Here is a 14041-nt window from a genome sequence, read left to right as displayed (position 1 = left end):
TTTGCCTGCTGAAGGATGGTACTCTGTAAAGTTACTCAGTCAGCTTCAATACTGACTGTAGCTGTAAATGTGCCAACTTGGTAAGCTGTTCATAGCAATGTAATAGAGAGCCTGGGTTTCTGTAGTTATTTGTATGCTTTTTTTGATTCTAGGAAATTGTTTTTGTAACCTAAGGAAGCAACAATGAATCTGCAAAATCAAGAATTCAAACAGCTAGAAAATCCTACAGCTTAATATCTTGCACTCTGAAGAAGAAATAAACCTGTAATTTGCTGAAGAACCTTCACTCTGTACAGCTACTGTGGGTAGGACTGGTGGTGCAGTAGGTGCACATTCATTGCATCCCTGCTGCCTTCCTTGCTGCCTTCCTTGCTGCAGTGGGTCATTTTTAAGGCAGGGAATTCAAGAAAGACAAGGTTTTGTGGTTAATACAATTGAATGCTCTTCCAAATTACCATCTTTTCTTACAGTCTCTGGCAGTATTCCTAAGGGATGCTGTATAAACCGCTTCAACCACTATTTTTTTGGTGGAAATTGTAATTGCTTATTCTGTATTTCTGATCAAGGTAAAACTTTGGGGTTTATTTTGTAGAAGTATTGAGAGTTCACAGCTTCATCTGTTCTGAGTGGAAACTGCTTTGAAGATGAACTGTTTCATAAAGCTAAGTACGTTGAAAGCAGTGCTTAAATTGGTGCCAGAATTAATTAACACTTTTGATCTTAGTTCTTTGCCCCTATTCTAATCTGTAAAATGGGGATATTACTACTTTATCATTTCTAAGGCCATTTGTGAAGATAAACGTCACAAAATTTATTTTATTAATTTGATATTCCAGTGATGCATGCCAGGAAGCTGTACCCCTCCATGAAACTTATATTTAATAATAGGTTTTGAATAGTGCACAATAAATAAAGCCTAGAGACATTGTTCAACTGCTCATTAGCAGAGTGTCATGAATGAATTGAGAAAAGGGTCTTTTGACATAAAGAAAGAAACAGAACTGAAAACTGCGTGTGTGCACGCACAGGCTCTCAAGGGGGAGAAACTATGGTGGCTTTAATTCTGTGATTTTTCTTATACATATATTTACATCCAAATACTTGACAACATGATTGTGGAAAAAGTATATTTAAAGTAGTCTTTCTGCATGTTTGTATTTTCTTTGCATGATACGGTTTATCATGATCAATAAGGTAAATTTTAAAATGTAGAAATTTGATTCTTTTGCTTCTCAGCAGTATCTGTCTCTTGTGCTTTTTTTTTCTCTTTTCTATGGACTGCTAGATTCAATTTAAAGAACAAAATCCCACTACCCCATCTCCTGACTCATGGTCTTTTTGTTTAGCTTATGGTTATGTTTTATAATATAGAGAGTTTGCCACTTGCTGAAGCTACATCATGATAAACATTAGAGGCTTAAAAATATTGTTTCTTGAATGTTTTTTCACATTCTTTTTCTGAGCTTTTTGTGTGCTCATTTTTGAAGAGGCTTTAAAAAGATAGTGTGTAGCTTGAAGAAGCGTATAATATGTTAGGATACTGTAATGCAGTATGTGCTAATTACAGATCAAAGCCAAATTATTTTTATGGGCCTTTTCCTAAAGGAGAAACCTGAGGCTTTGAACCCAGTCAGGCTAATTTTGCCACTAAGCTTTTGTAGTGCTACTAAAAATCTTTTTATTAAACTTTTTTTTTTTTTCCCACCCGTAATTAAAAAAAATAGTGCATTCTTATTCAACTTTGTTTCTATGTGCTAGCTGCGTAGTGGGTAGAAGAGGGGCTGGGGGTTCTTGGGGGAAACGGCCGCACTGTGGAATCCTAAAAGAAAAAACCAAAGGCATAGAGCCCTGACAAGGTAGGAGAGCTAGTTCTATAAGCTTTTGCTCCCTGCAATTGTTGTGTAACTGGGGTATTTGACAGGTTCTCCATTGCCACCTTTGCTCTCAGCCACAGGAGAAGGACCAGAAGGGAGCAGTAGAAGCAGTTTACCGTGTGCAAGTTAGGTATGTGTGCTGACTTGAGGGAAAGCTGGACTGGTCCTGCAGTTTTGTAACCTGAGGGGTAATTGGGCTGGGTAATTGCCAGGCAGCCTCGGTTAGTTTTTCTGTGAATCGACTATTGTTTGTGTCTGCCACTGGAACAATGAGAATAATCGGGCATATTTCTGCTAAAATATTGGACTAATACCAACAACTTTTGTCTTATGAACGGTCCCCTTCAGGCATCACACCTGAAGCTATTGTGTGAGATGACTGTACTGCTGGGGAGAGCAACCCTGTCAGTCAGCTATGGAAAGTTAACTTGACGTTAAATTTCACGTTAACTATTACATAGGCTGGCCAAATATTTCTAATTGGGGCAGAAATGCTTGGGCTATTTCTCTCTAACTTTGCCCACTGATGCTAAAAATTGTCTGGCTCTATGGAATCTTTAAAGAGCAAGGGGTATAGAAAGATTTATTGAATAACAGTTCTGGGTGCTGTTCTTGTTTGAAATGCCCTGCAAAGAGTACTTCAAGAATATTTTTAGTTTTTCACACAGTTGTTTTTGAAAATTTGCAATGTCAGTGCTTGTGCTGTATAAATTAATTTGCTGAGAATGAGAAGATTTCAATTTGTCCGTCTTCTTTATAGTAAAAGAAAAATTTAAGATGGTTTGCTTCTGTATTTACTGTGTCATGCTGTTGCTTTTTATTAGAAAGTAGAGTTAATAATTCAAGCATAAGTTTCACCTCTTTGTGCTGCAGCAGTTTTCCCAAGAGGTTTTATTGGAGAGGTGCATGTAAACAAATACTATTGAATTTGAACATGTGGTTGTGTGTTTTAAGAAGTCCCACTCAGTAGTAATAGCAGAGATAATGAAAAATGATGCAGTAATTGGAAATTTTAGGGGATTTGCAAGCAGATCTGCTTTCAGTAGGTGATCTTTATCACCGAATGCTGTATTTGCTTGCTATTTGAATGACACAAAAAGGTGGAACACGATGACTGTAGGTAAACTACTTGGAAGGAAAACTGAAATTAGTACTTACAAAGGGAATTGCATAAAAATACGTATAAAGTGACTTTGTTCAGAGCTTTCTAAGGGATCCTTACACAATCTGATTAATAGATTATCTGCGTGAAAGAATATATACTAAAAATGGAAAATACGATAGTTTTGGGTTTGTTTTTCTTATAAGGCTTTATATATCTTGTAAGTAGATGTCTTTATTTTGATTGCGTGTGAAAGATTGTGTTTGAGAAGGTGTTTCTATCTCAGTTCTGTGGTTTGTGTGTGGTGGGTTATTTATTTATTTTAGGAAAGGACCATCATTTCATTCTACTAATTTGGCCTTGTGATGCTAGTAGGTGCTTCTGTTAGTACAATTTTGTTCATTAGTTTTTGTACTGCGTCATAGTCTTTTGTAGCTATCCATTACAGTTACTTGTGTACTTGAAATTGCTAGTAGAGAAAGATTGAGGGTTTTTTTAAATGCTTTTTTTGGATTCTGGAAGGGAAAAAATAAATGTATGGCATCTTCAGTAACGGGAGACTTAAACAGCTGTAAAGAAAAGTTGGAAAAAGAACCAGGTAAATATTTGTTTATTTAGTATTTTTGTTATTAGCCACTTTATTGGCAAGTACTTGTTACTTTCTGTATGTTCAGTTGGTAGATGCCGACTTGGGGGGGTTTTGTTATGTTTTTTCTGTTTTTACATCTAAGAGACAGCTGCTAGCCGTGAAATGCAGACAGAGTTGGTCACCTTGTGATCACCTTGTGATCAAATTGGGTGAATGAATCAAGACGTGGTGGAAAATTCTTTTTTTGTCCTGTGTAGAAAGCAAGGAAAAACGGCAGAAAACTTACCATGATTTGAAGAGATGGGCAGCTGAATTAGTGAATAAACAGAGACAGACAAAACTCCTGGGACACTGCTTTCCTATTAGAGTTATGTAGCCTTTTAAATAGAAAGTAAGACTTATGTAGGAACTTCATTTCTTTGACATGTGTCTGATCTTGACTCTGAAATGTAGTGGTGTTGAGGTCCGTTTTCATCGTTCTGTCATTTTGACCCTGCATTCCCTCCATAATTCTCGTTTGTTTCTGTTGTAATCACAGAATGAGAGAACTCCTGTGCTTCCATAATTTCCTGCTAACAGCTGCCTGACCTTCTCTTTCCTTTCTCTGTTTATTCTGCTAGTCTATATTGTAAAAGAATCCCAAAGAAACAGGCAGAAGTGCTCAAGAACTTCATTACTTGCTACTGAGAATTCCTTGTAATAATCCTTTCTGCATCACATTCCTCCTGATAAAGTTGAGATTCTTCCCACAAGCATCTGGTTGTTGAATCACTATGTTCTGATAAGTCTATGCAATAAAATATATTTATAAAAAAACAACCCTTTGCATTTTTGTAAGCCAGAAATGAAGTCCTAAGAACAGACAGATGCGATCAAGGTCCTCATCAAAATGCAAAAGAAAGGAAAAGAATCTATCTAGAGTAAGGGAATGATCATTCTCATTTTACTTTTCCTCCAAATCCTGTTTTTCAGAAGGCAACTCTAGCCTAGAACATGCACAGTGGAAATTAAGGTGTATGTTCTTGTGAGCTTGTTTGACAATTTTCACACATTTTATTTAATTTTTTTATTTGAATAATGATCTGTAAAATTGTTCAGATGATCAGTTTATCATCTTTCTGGAAGAGATTGCTCACTAAAAGGAGTTTTTCATGCTCCTGTAGTCCAGTTTTGCTTGTTAAACACTCATTGGGGTTTTTTTAATCTTTATTTATTCCTATTTTTTTCCCATTTAGTGAGGTCTAACCGAGGTTAGAGTACACCTTAAAGTTCTATGAGACATTAAGGTCAGAACTGACTGCTAATTTTTTTCCAAGCCAGGTAGTCACATCCAATTGTATTGAAACAAATCTGCGCTCACTGTGCTCGATTCATATGCAGGAATCCTTAGCTTTTTTATAAAAGCCAAACATAGTCCCACATATTTCCTTAAGAGTATTCTTTGAACTGTGCTTGTTAAGCCTAGCTAAGACCATTTGCTAATTGCTGTCAGTCCTTGCTTTTGAAATTTGACCTTTAAAGTATCATCTTTAGAAACTCAGTATAATATAATTCCATGCTTTTATATTGACTTTAAACTTCTTTTGCTGTCTGTCATTATTTAGTTTTCGTTATGCCTCCAAGAAAACTGAATGGCATATGCTGTTTAGGTGGCAGAGCAGCTATATTAACTTTACTAGGATGGAAACGTTTGGGGAATATCTAATTTTTCTTTTAGCAATTCATTAGAGAAAACCAGGAAAGCTCCATTTTCCCATAATGAAACTGCTCAGTCATTGTGTAAAAAGGGATGAAAAGACGAACTGGTGATATGACCTGCCTACCTTAAAGCTCTTTAAGGCATTTGAATAGCAAATTTGTGCCCACAAACATTTCCACTTGCATTAAATGACTGAATTGCAATTTTAGCTGTACTGACATTGTTGAAAAACTCTTCAAGGAGTTTTTTTGTGATTGTTCTCAAAGACAGAGATGAAAATTTCAAGGGATATGGCTTTTGAAACAAATAATTCTGCTGGGAGACAGCCTGCTGCCTGAGCATGCCTGGTAGTCTCTGTTTACCTGATTAAACACTAGCCTGCAACACTACCCAAATTTTTAATTGCACATGCAACAAGCAGTTCTCTCTTTGAACAGTTTCAACTATTTTGAAAACTGATATTTCACCTCTAAATGGGATTATGGTTTTTTTTTCCCCCTCAGCTCCTAGAAGGTCAGTGGTCTGAAGGACATCAGGAACTGTCCTTTGAGCATCAGACAGGTGGAAAAAGCAGAGTAGTGAAATGTGGAAAATTAGTACTTAGAAAGCTGTATGTCTGGCTGTATGCCTTTGAAGTCAAATTTGGACAACAGGTAATAGCAACTTGTATGCAGTGGGAGATAACTGTATTAAGTTTACTTGATTAACCGGACCTTAGGATGCTTAAAACATTAAAGCACTAAGCAGTGGATTAGTTTCAGTATTGTTTGTGGAGCTACTATGCTCTGCTACAGTAGAGGTTAAAAATTATTCTTTTTGCATCATGTCTTCTGCATTTTGGCTTCCCTGTAGGAAGGGGCAAACCCCATAACTGTTAGAAGTGCATTTTGCGTTGTGAGCTGTTTTAAAATGGAGAAGAGAGAAAAGGATACTGCTTTGAATAGAATTAATATGTGATATATGAACTTCTCAGAATTAACACTGCCTGTTGGGCTGTTTCCTAGAAACTTACAACTTGTTTCAATGGCTAGTTTTGCAAAATCAGTCATTTTGGTAGTGGAGGCTTTTCAGTGCTAATTTGGCTATTGGTGGACATCAGCCCAAGAAAACATTGAAAATATATATTTCGATTGAAGAAGATAGTGTAATTCATTACTACAGAAACTAATGTTCACTGAGTTTATTTTAAAGATGTTGGATGATTTTTAAACCTATACAAGCAAAAAATGGTGCCCTATTTCTTTGTTTAGTTAGATTTGTTAGCAATCTGGCAGCTCTCTTTTCCATCCTCTGTAGGTGGATAAATTTGCAGGGTTAATAGTATCGATGTTTTCAGAAGTTTTTTACTATCATGCAAAAATTTTAATGCCCTCAGTAGAATGAGACTGCATTTAGAAACTGTTTACACTGTAAGAACTGAAGCTGATTTTGTAGTGTACGGTCAGCTGCAGTGTTATAGATAACAAATAAAATGTTAAAATACATACATACTTTGAAAGTAAACTGATGTGCTTTAAGTACATTGGAATGGAAATATGTAATGGAAAACCTTCCCATTTCAGACATTTTGTGAATGGTGTTTCATCACTGCTTGTGCTTAGATTTAAGTTAAAAAAATAATTCAGGATGGTTAACTAAAGTACCTAGTTATAATTATGATAATTTCAGAATACATTTTAAATCAAGGAACTATGCTTTCATGTGCACATACTTACATGTATTGTGTATTTGTTTTTAAATGAAAAGAAACCTGGTCTCCATCTTCCTGTTGACATCAAACAATCCTCTGATATGCAAATCCAGCTATGGGGAGAACAGATACACAGGGTTTGTTTGGATTCAGTCCAAGACTGAAAGAAAATTATATTTAAAGTAGTAATGTTATATGCTTTGCCTCATTTAAATGAAAATGCATTTTGAAATAATCCCTGTAACTAAAAACATTTTGGTGAAATGTTATGATCCTTTGTATGACTGATGCGTTTTGCTATAGCTAGTTTAAAAGCATGTTTCTTGTACTCTTGCATATCTCTGTAGTGCGCAGATGCAGCTGTCAACTTCTCAGTGGCATATTTTAACATAGTACATGAACATATTTTTATTTTTCCAGAGTGATAAGTGGTTTTTATATGAACTTTCTTAGGGTGTGCCTGAGTGTGAAATGCCTGTGTATACACGTACTATTAAATTACGTCTAAGTACTTTGTCCTCCATCTGAAATTTTGCTAGCATAAATGTTGTTCATGTATTTTCTTTGTGTTTATCATCTGTCAAAAAGAATTCTTTGAAAAGAGAGACTAAACAAGCAACATTTTTTTAGTATTCTTAGTGCAAAATTTATAACGATCAAACTTGCACGTTTTAGCATTGGCTGAATTCCAGGTTTTCAGTATGTATTTTTGGAGGACTGTTATTCCAGTCCCTGAATGTACTTGAAGGAGATGTGTGTAGCAGAGCATAATTGTTTCACATAAGCTTTAACAGGCCATTGCACTGTTACCAGTGATCAGCAGTGGTTGTTTACACAGGATGGAAAATATTTGAACAGGAGCTAGATAACTATGAAATTTTTAGAAATTGCAGCATCTTTAGTCCGCTTTTAAGTATTGCAGAAGTTTCTGAGACCAATCTGATCATCGCTTGTTACGTGTTTTTTGCTTGTCTTTGTGTATCACTACTAGTTTTTTTTCTATTCAGAAAACTTACGATCTGGAAATCAATGTTGGTGCGAGGAATTATTTTGATTGGAAAGTTCTGTGGCACATATCTTTGTATCTGACCTTTATTTGTCCATTGTCTGCTTACCCTATGCTAGACTATTCTGACCACATTAATCCCGCACTGAGAATTACTAAATGCTTGTAAATCCTGTTTTGGGGGTAGCAGTTATTTTATTAATGTAATTTGTGGCTCTGTATGTTGACTGACTTAAATTGATGACATGTATTAATATTTAAGGGAAAAGCTTTCTGCTTTCTGTGTCAAGAAATTATGTTAAACCTTTCTCATTAGCTTGTGAGCCTCTTGTATTTGGTTTTTAAATAAGGGATCGTCTATATTTTCTGTTTTCAGTAATTTTATGCAAGTTTTAAATTTTAATATTCTGTGTCCCTCCTTTCTTCTTTAAGCATTTTAAGAAACAGAAGAGGTTGATTCCTGAAAGAACAGTTTGGAAGTACTTTGTTCAGCTTTGCAGTGCCTTGGAACATATGCATTCTCGTCGTGTTATGCACCGAGGTAACGTAGGATTAAAGATGATTTGTCTTTACTAAATTTTTTAGTACAATTAACTGGTTCAATGCAAATGACACCAAATAACATTCTAATGGAATCAATTTTGACATCTGACATTGTATGTATCTGTAATGTTTTATAAGTAACAGAAAAGTGTGACAGAGGTTTGTGGCTGTGGTGGGCATTTGTTTGCAGCAATGGCTTACGATTGCAAGTTTTTAAAATAAGTGAGAATTCTATAAGAGATGGAGACCCTGGCGCTGCTACCTCTTTGCTTGCTCAGTTCATTTTGCTGGCTCTTATTTTCTGTCCTGTTCTTGCTCTTCTCTTTTTGCCATTGTCTCTCCCAAGTATTGTTACCTGCGTTCTTGCACAGATATCCATCCATTGTTTTCACCTCTCATATTTTTTTCTTACCAAAGTATTTGCCTCCTGCCATGCCTTCTGGTGATGTCTAGGCCCTTCTCCCACTCCCATATCAACTGGAATATATACAGCCATGAGTATTTTCTCCCCTTCTCTGCTCCTCTCCACTATTTTCAGTCTCTGTGTCAAGTACTCTGTCCCAACAGCCCTTGTAGTTGCCAGATATCTCTGTCAGGTATTAAATCTCTTAAACCTCTGTATTGCTGTCTCCTCTGTATGTTGTCTTCTTTTCACCTTGTAACTCTGAGTCAAAGAAAACAGATTGTACATCTGAGAAGCAGCTATACTAAAATTTTTTTTTGCCTTGGATATCCCTCTGGCTGTGAGTTGCAATTTATCTGTGGGCTGTCTCTGGGTTCAGGTGAAATTACCTGTTCTAGGTTGGTGGCTTCCTTCTTCTGGGATGCAAATAGCTGCCTAGAAAGCAAAAATCCCTTGATCTCTGCTGAGCTTTGTCACTTGCGTCTAGAGATGTTGCACCCTTCAGCAGATCAACTTCTATGCCCCTGCAAATGGCTTTCTCTTGTGATTCTTCCTTCCCCCCCCCCCCCCCTTTATGTATTTGCACAGATATCTGCAAGTGCAAATAACAGAAAGAGAAGGACATAAAATTGCAGATTCTTTCCATAGGGTGAAGGCATCTTCCTTTAATGCTTTTATGACTAGTTTATTTCAGCATATTTGAGCTCAAACCAAAATAAATTAAAAAATACTGCCTTCAAAGCTTCTGGCAAACCTATGGCAAATCTAACAATTCCGTGTTTACACACCAAAACCAATGACAATTAAAGCTATTTTTAAGGTGAGCTGATATTCATGTTGGATTGTTACACAAAGGGTGATCCAGACTCCGGAAAACTAGGTCAGGTGGCAGCATAATGTGCTTGCTTCTGTCTTCCTCTCTAAAGCTTCTAAGTTTTTGTAACTTTTTATTGGAAACCTGATATTGCTGGTGTTTTGAAAGGCTATTAACCATTCCTTTTACTATACCCATATCTTATGCAAAATGTCATCCCCTCTTACCAAAGTTAAGTGATTTTCTTTAAGTTTAGAGCCACGATGCATTGCTCGTGAGCTGAGTAAGAGCTAAATACACTTGCCAAACACATACCAGCTCAGTTTATTTACAGGATTAACTGGATAGGTACCTTGTTAAAAATCATAAAATAAAAACCTTTGCAGTTGTCTCTAAAGGACTAGATGAAAACTTAAACTGAATATTACTTGTGAAAAATAAATGTCTGGGGTCTACATCATTACTTTTGTTTGTTTCTTCTTGATTAGCCCAATTCCATTGATGAGTTCAAATAACCATTCTCCTGAGTAAAACTTGTTTCTTTTTTTAATGCCTGCTATTAAAGAGAATCAGTTACCTATTTCAAATAAATAACATTATGTCACTGTGGGGAATCTGATCAGCAGAAGTGATGAAAAATGTATTCTACAGTTCTTGAAAACATTTTCGGTCTGTTACCTAAGACACAGTAAGAGCTTTTCTAGTTTTAATGGAAGTCCTTAAACAGAGGTTATATAAAGTAGTAAGGAACTCCCTGTGTATGCTTCTGTGTGTGTGTGTGTTGGTTTGTGTTGTTTTTTGTTGTTGTTTGTTTGCTTGTTTTTTAAAACACTTTCAGTGGCTCTTAATTTTTTGCTTGAGTGACGTTTGTACTACTAATATAGTTAATTTGAAATTCCAAATCCCAGACTTGCTCTTTATGAACAGCACAGTCAAATTTTGTTAATATTAGCTGTAAAATATGTAAAAGCCTCTTTGGTCTATTATTAATAGAGCAGTAGATTTTCTTGCAACCTCATTGTGACTTTTAAATGTCTTTTTTATTTTATTTTTTTTCAGATATAAAGCCAGCTAATGTGTTCATTACAGCAACAGGGGTAGTAAAGCTTGGAGACCTTGGACTTGGTCGATTTTTCAGCTCCAAAACCACAGCTGCACATTCTTTAGGTAAGCTTTCTCTGAGGTACAGGTGTTGGGGAGATGGATTTTTTTAATATGATGGCAGTAATGTCCTCAGTCATGAGTGTGGAAAGTTAGATGCAGCTAAAGCTGTGATTAAATAACAATGATATAAACCAGTGATCAGCACCATGGACAAATACAGCGATGCTGGAAGGCTGGAGGGTCACTCGCAGCAGCGCAGCTCGTTGGGGTTTTTTTTAGGTGGTTTTTTTCCTTTCCCTTTTGTTTGAATTATTTAATATACATTCCTGGCTCAAAACAAGTCTTCAGGACAGTAGTTTTTTCCAGAAATGCTAGGAAAGGATAAGATCAATAATATGGATGCATTTTTTAAAATTCGTTTGAACTTTAATGAGTGTTGGAAAAAATCTGGTAATTCTGTGTGCCTGTAGGGGTAGTATTGATGAGATGTTGGTTATGTGCTTTGAAAGGGCTAACAGGGGAGCTTCCCTGTTTTAAGGTGGAGTTTTTTTAATATAATCTAAATAAGTTGAGGAGAGATGAGAATTAGGCTTTGTGAAGCCTAAAGACTTAAACAAGACAAAACGAAAAAAAAAAAACCCAAACAAACAATAAAAACAAATCTCAGAAAACTTATTTTTGTAAGAATTTTTGTAGACACTTTTGTAAAATAAATAAATAAATAAATCTGAAGTGCTTATTATTTTCTTCCAAACAAATTTTCATATAATTTTTTATCTTTTGAGAAGCTTGTGGAGACTAGGATGATTAAAAAGCTTTTAGAGAAGAAAAAGTAAAAATTTCATGGATAGTTTAACTTTAGATGTAGGGAGTAGTTAAGTGACAGAACCTAAGAGGATCCCTCTATTTACAAGGCTTTTGGAGTAGCATCTGCTTAAAAGAGAAATGTAAGAATTAGTGTTTATGATACAGTTATATAGGTTTTTCTAGTTAAGAAAAAAAGTTCTTTTGCCCTGCTGAAGTGACAGTGTTTAGTGGTTGCTGAATTCAAGCCTGTTCACTGACTGCAAAGGGTGTGAAATGAACTTGTAGACACCTCAAGAGCAGGGCTGTTGATGGCAGCATCCGGAATTGTCTTCTCTTCCTTGTAAAGAGTATTGAAGCAGGCAGAGCCCTTACTGATACTTGAATACAGATAGATAAAATCAGTTCAAATGCTGCCGACTGAGAGTTTTTAACAAATGGCAGTAACAATTCTGTAATTAGGCATTTGCATATTTTTGTTTGACAAGAGTGCACAGGAAAGAAGATACTAGCCAAGAAAACCAAGAATGGTTTAGCAGTACTTAGTCTTAGGACTATGAGAGAATACACAAAGAATTGTTTGCTCAGGTGCTGATGTTTTTAATTAGACAATCTTTGTGTATCCTCTCACCATCTCTGGATGCATCCAAAAAATGTGTAGACATGGCACTTCAGCGTATGGTTTAGTAGGCACAGTGGTAGTGGGCTGATGGTTGAACTGGATGATCTTGGAGGTCTTTTCCATCCTCAGTGAATCTATGAGCAGTACAGTGTGGAAAAAGAGAGAAGATTGATGTTTGGCAACTAAGTACCACATTTGAGGTATGGGTGGTACTTGTGTTAACAGTCCAAATCCCCCTATTTTAGAAAGGGATTTTTTGATCTGATCTTTACTTCCCTGTCTTCCAAGAAAGCCTTTGGTCATTGTTTTGTGCCTTCCTGTTTTTATCATATTTGATGCATACTGATACTATAGTCAAAACAGTGAGTAACTGCTGACGTCTTAAATAGGACTGAGGTGAAACCTGGACACAGATGTGCTATTTTGCATTAATAAAAAAACAGGAAGAAAGAGACAGAGGAAAAGCAGAGAGACCGGATTGGAAATGTGCTTGTAAGTTCAGATATAACCCTAAAGATCTAACACCATTTCCTGACTCAATGTGGTATATAAAGTGCCGCTGTTCATGTTGCCATTGTAGCCCAGTGGCTGCTCTGGCAGCACTTATTTATTATAGCTGGGCCCTGCTACTGCCTGCAAATGGAAGAAGGATGTAAAAGCAGTGTCAAGAGGGAGATTCTCCTGGACTGTATTTGCAGGAAGCTGTAAACCCTAATCTGTGAATAGGAGTGCACAAAGAAGGGAAAAGTCAGTTTGTGAGGGTAGGAGACCTAGACTTGCGTTCTGAAGCAGAAGCCAGGAAGTTAAGTTAAAGAGGAACAAACTGCTTCAACTCTCAGTTATTTGGGCTTGTTGCAGGGGAATTGTTGCAAAGGGGCTGAAGACTGAGCTAGAGGTAAAAAGCAGTGTAAAAGCCCCAAGGCCTTTAAAGCTTATCTCTTCCAAATATGAGTCATCCAGAGAGTAGAGGGCAGGGGGATGGCAGCTTTCTTCTTAATGTTGGATGCTGTGTCTTGGTAGTGGTGCTGTTATTTTCTTCTTTCGTCATCTTTTCCCATTTCCCTCTTAATTCTGACCTAATGTCAGAATTCAGCTAGGAAAAAGGTTTTTGTTCAGTTGTTAACTCAGGCTACGGTGGAGACAGTGACGCTCTGATTTATCATGTCACTAGCAGAGCTCACTTCTTAAAATGGATTTCTCTTGCAGTTTCTGATGGTGGTTTTCCTGAAAATTTTTTACAAAGTTGTGTGTTTTTTATAATTCCATAAACCTTTGGTGCACAAAGCCCAGTGAATTACGAATGTATTATTTGTAGCAATTTATACTTGTTTACAGGCTTTATAAAAATTTCAGTAGCAAACTAGATTCAGGCTTTCAGAGATAAAGAAATGTACTAAAATTTTCATTAGCTACAGCTTCTAATGCTAATTATGAATAATACTGATTTAATTAGAATGCTTGCTGATGATCCAGTTGAAACAAATGATAATACTGTACTGGACTGTGTTTGTTAATGTTCTTAACTCTTTCTATGCAGCTGTAGCAAAACTGTAGAATTTTCTGTTGTGGCATGTATATATCTTGTTGAAAATAGAAAATCTTTATTAAAAAAATGCAAAGGAAATGGAGGTATGTGGAGTTGTTCATTTTATACAAACAAACATGACAAAATTTCTTGGTTTCAGAATACTTTATTATTAAAGGGGAAGATGATCCAAGAAAGGCTTCCTATTCCTTTCCCTGTGACTACATGTCTTAGGGTGTTTTTTCAGTGGTGGGTGTTTTTAATGG

The 14041-nt window shown here is 36.2% G+C and overlaps 1 protein-coding gene across 6 annotated transcripts in view; it reads left to right on the top strand.

Moving 5' to 3' along the window:
• Positions 1-14041, top strand: part of NEK7 (NIMA related kinase 7) — a 76446-nt gene that overhangs the window by 37275 nt on the left and 25130 nt on the right. For all 6 annotated transcript variants that reach the window (XR_008450958.1, XM_054072872.1, XM_054072873.1 and 3 more), the window contains 2 exons: positions 8393-8501; positions 10780-10887. Coding sequence is in view for 5 of the 6 variants with exons in the window: in XM_054072872.1 (XP_053928847.1) it covers positions 8393-8501; positions 10780-10887 (217 nt within the window). In the remaining variant the exon portion in view is untranslated. The remainder of the gene's footprint in view (positions 1-8392; positions 8502-10779; positions 10888-14041) is intronic.

This window comes from Cuculus canorus, chromosome 8 (assembly GCF_017976375.1).
Source record: "Cuculus canorus isolate bCucCan1 chromosome 8, bCucCan1.pri, whole genome shotgun sequence".
Classification (NCBI taxonomy): Eukaryota; Metazoa; Chordata; class Aves; order Cuculiformes; family Cuculidae; genus Cuculus; species Cuculus canorus.
The sequence above is the reverse complement of the archived record's forward strand: the minus strand, read 5'-3'. Positions and strand labels throughout refer to the sequence as shown.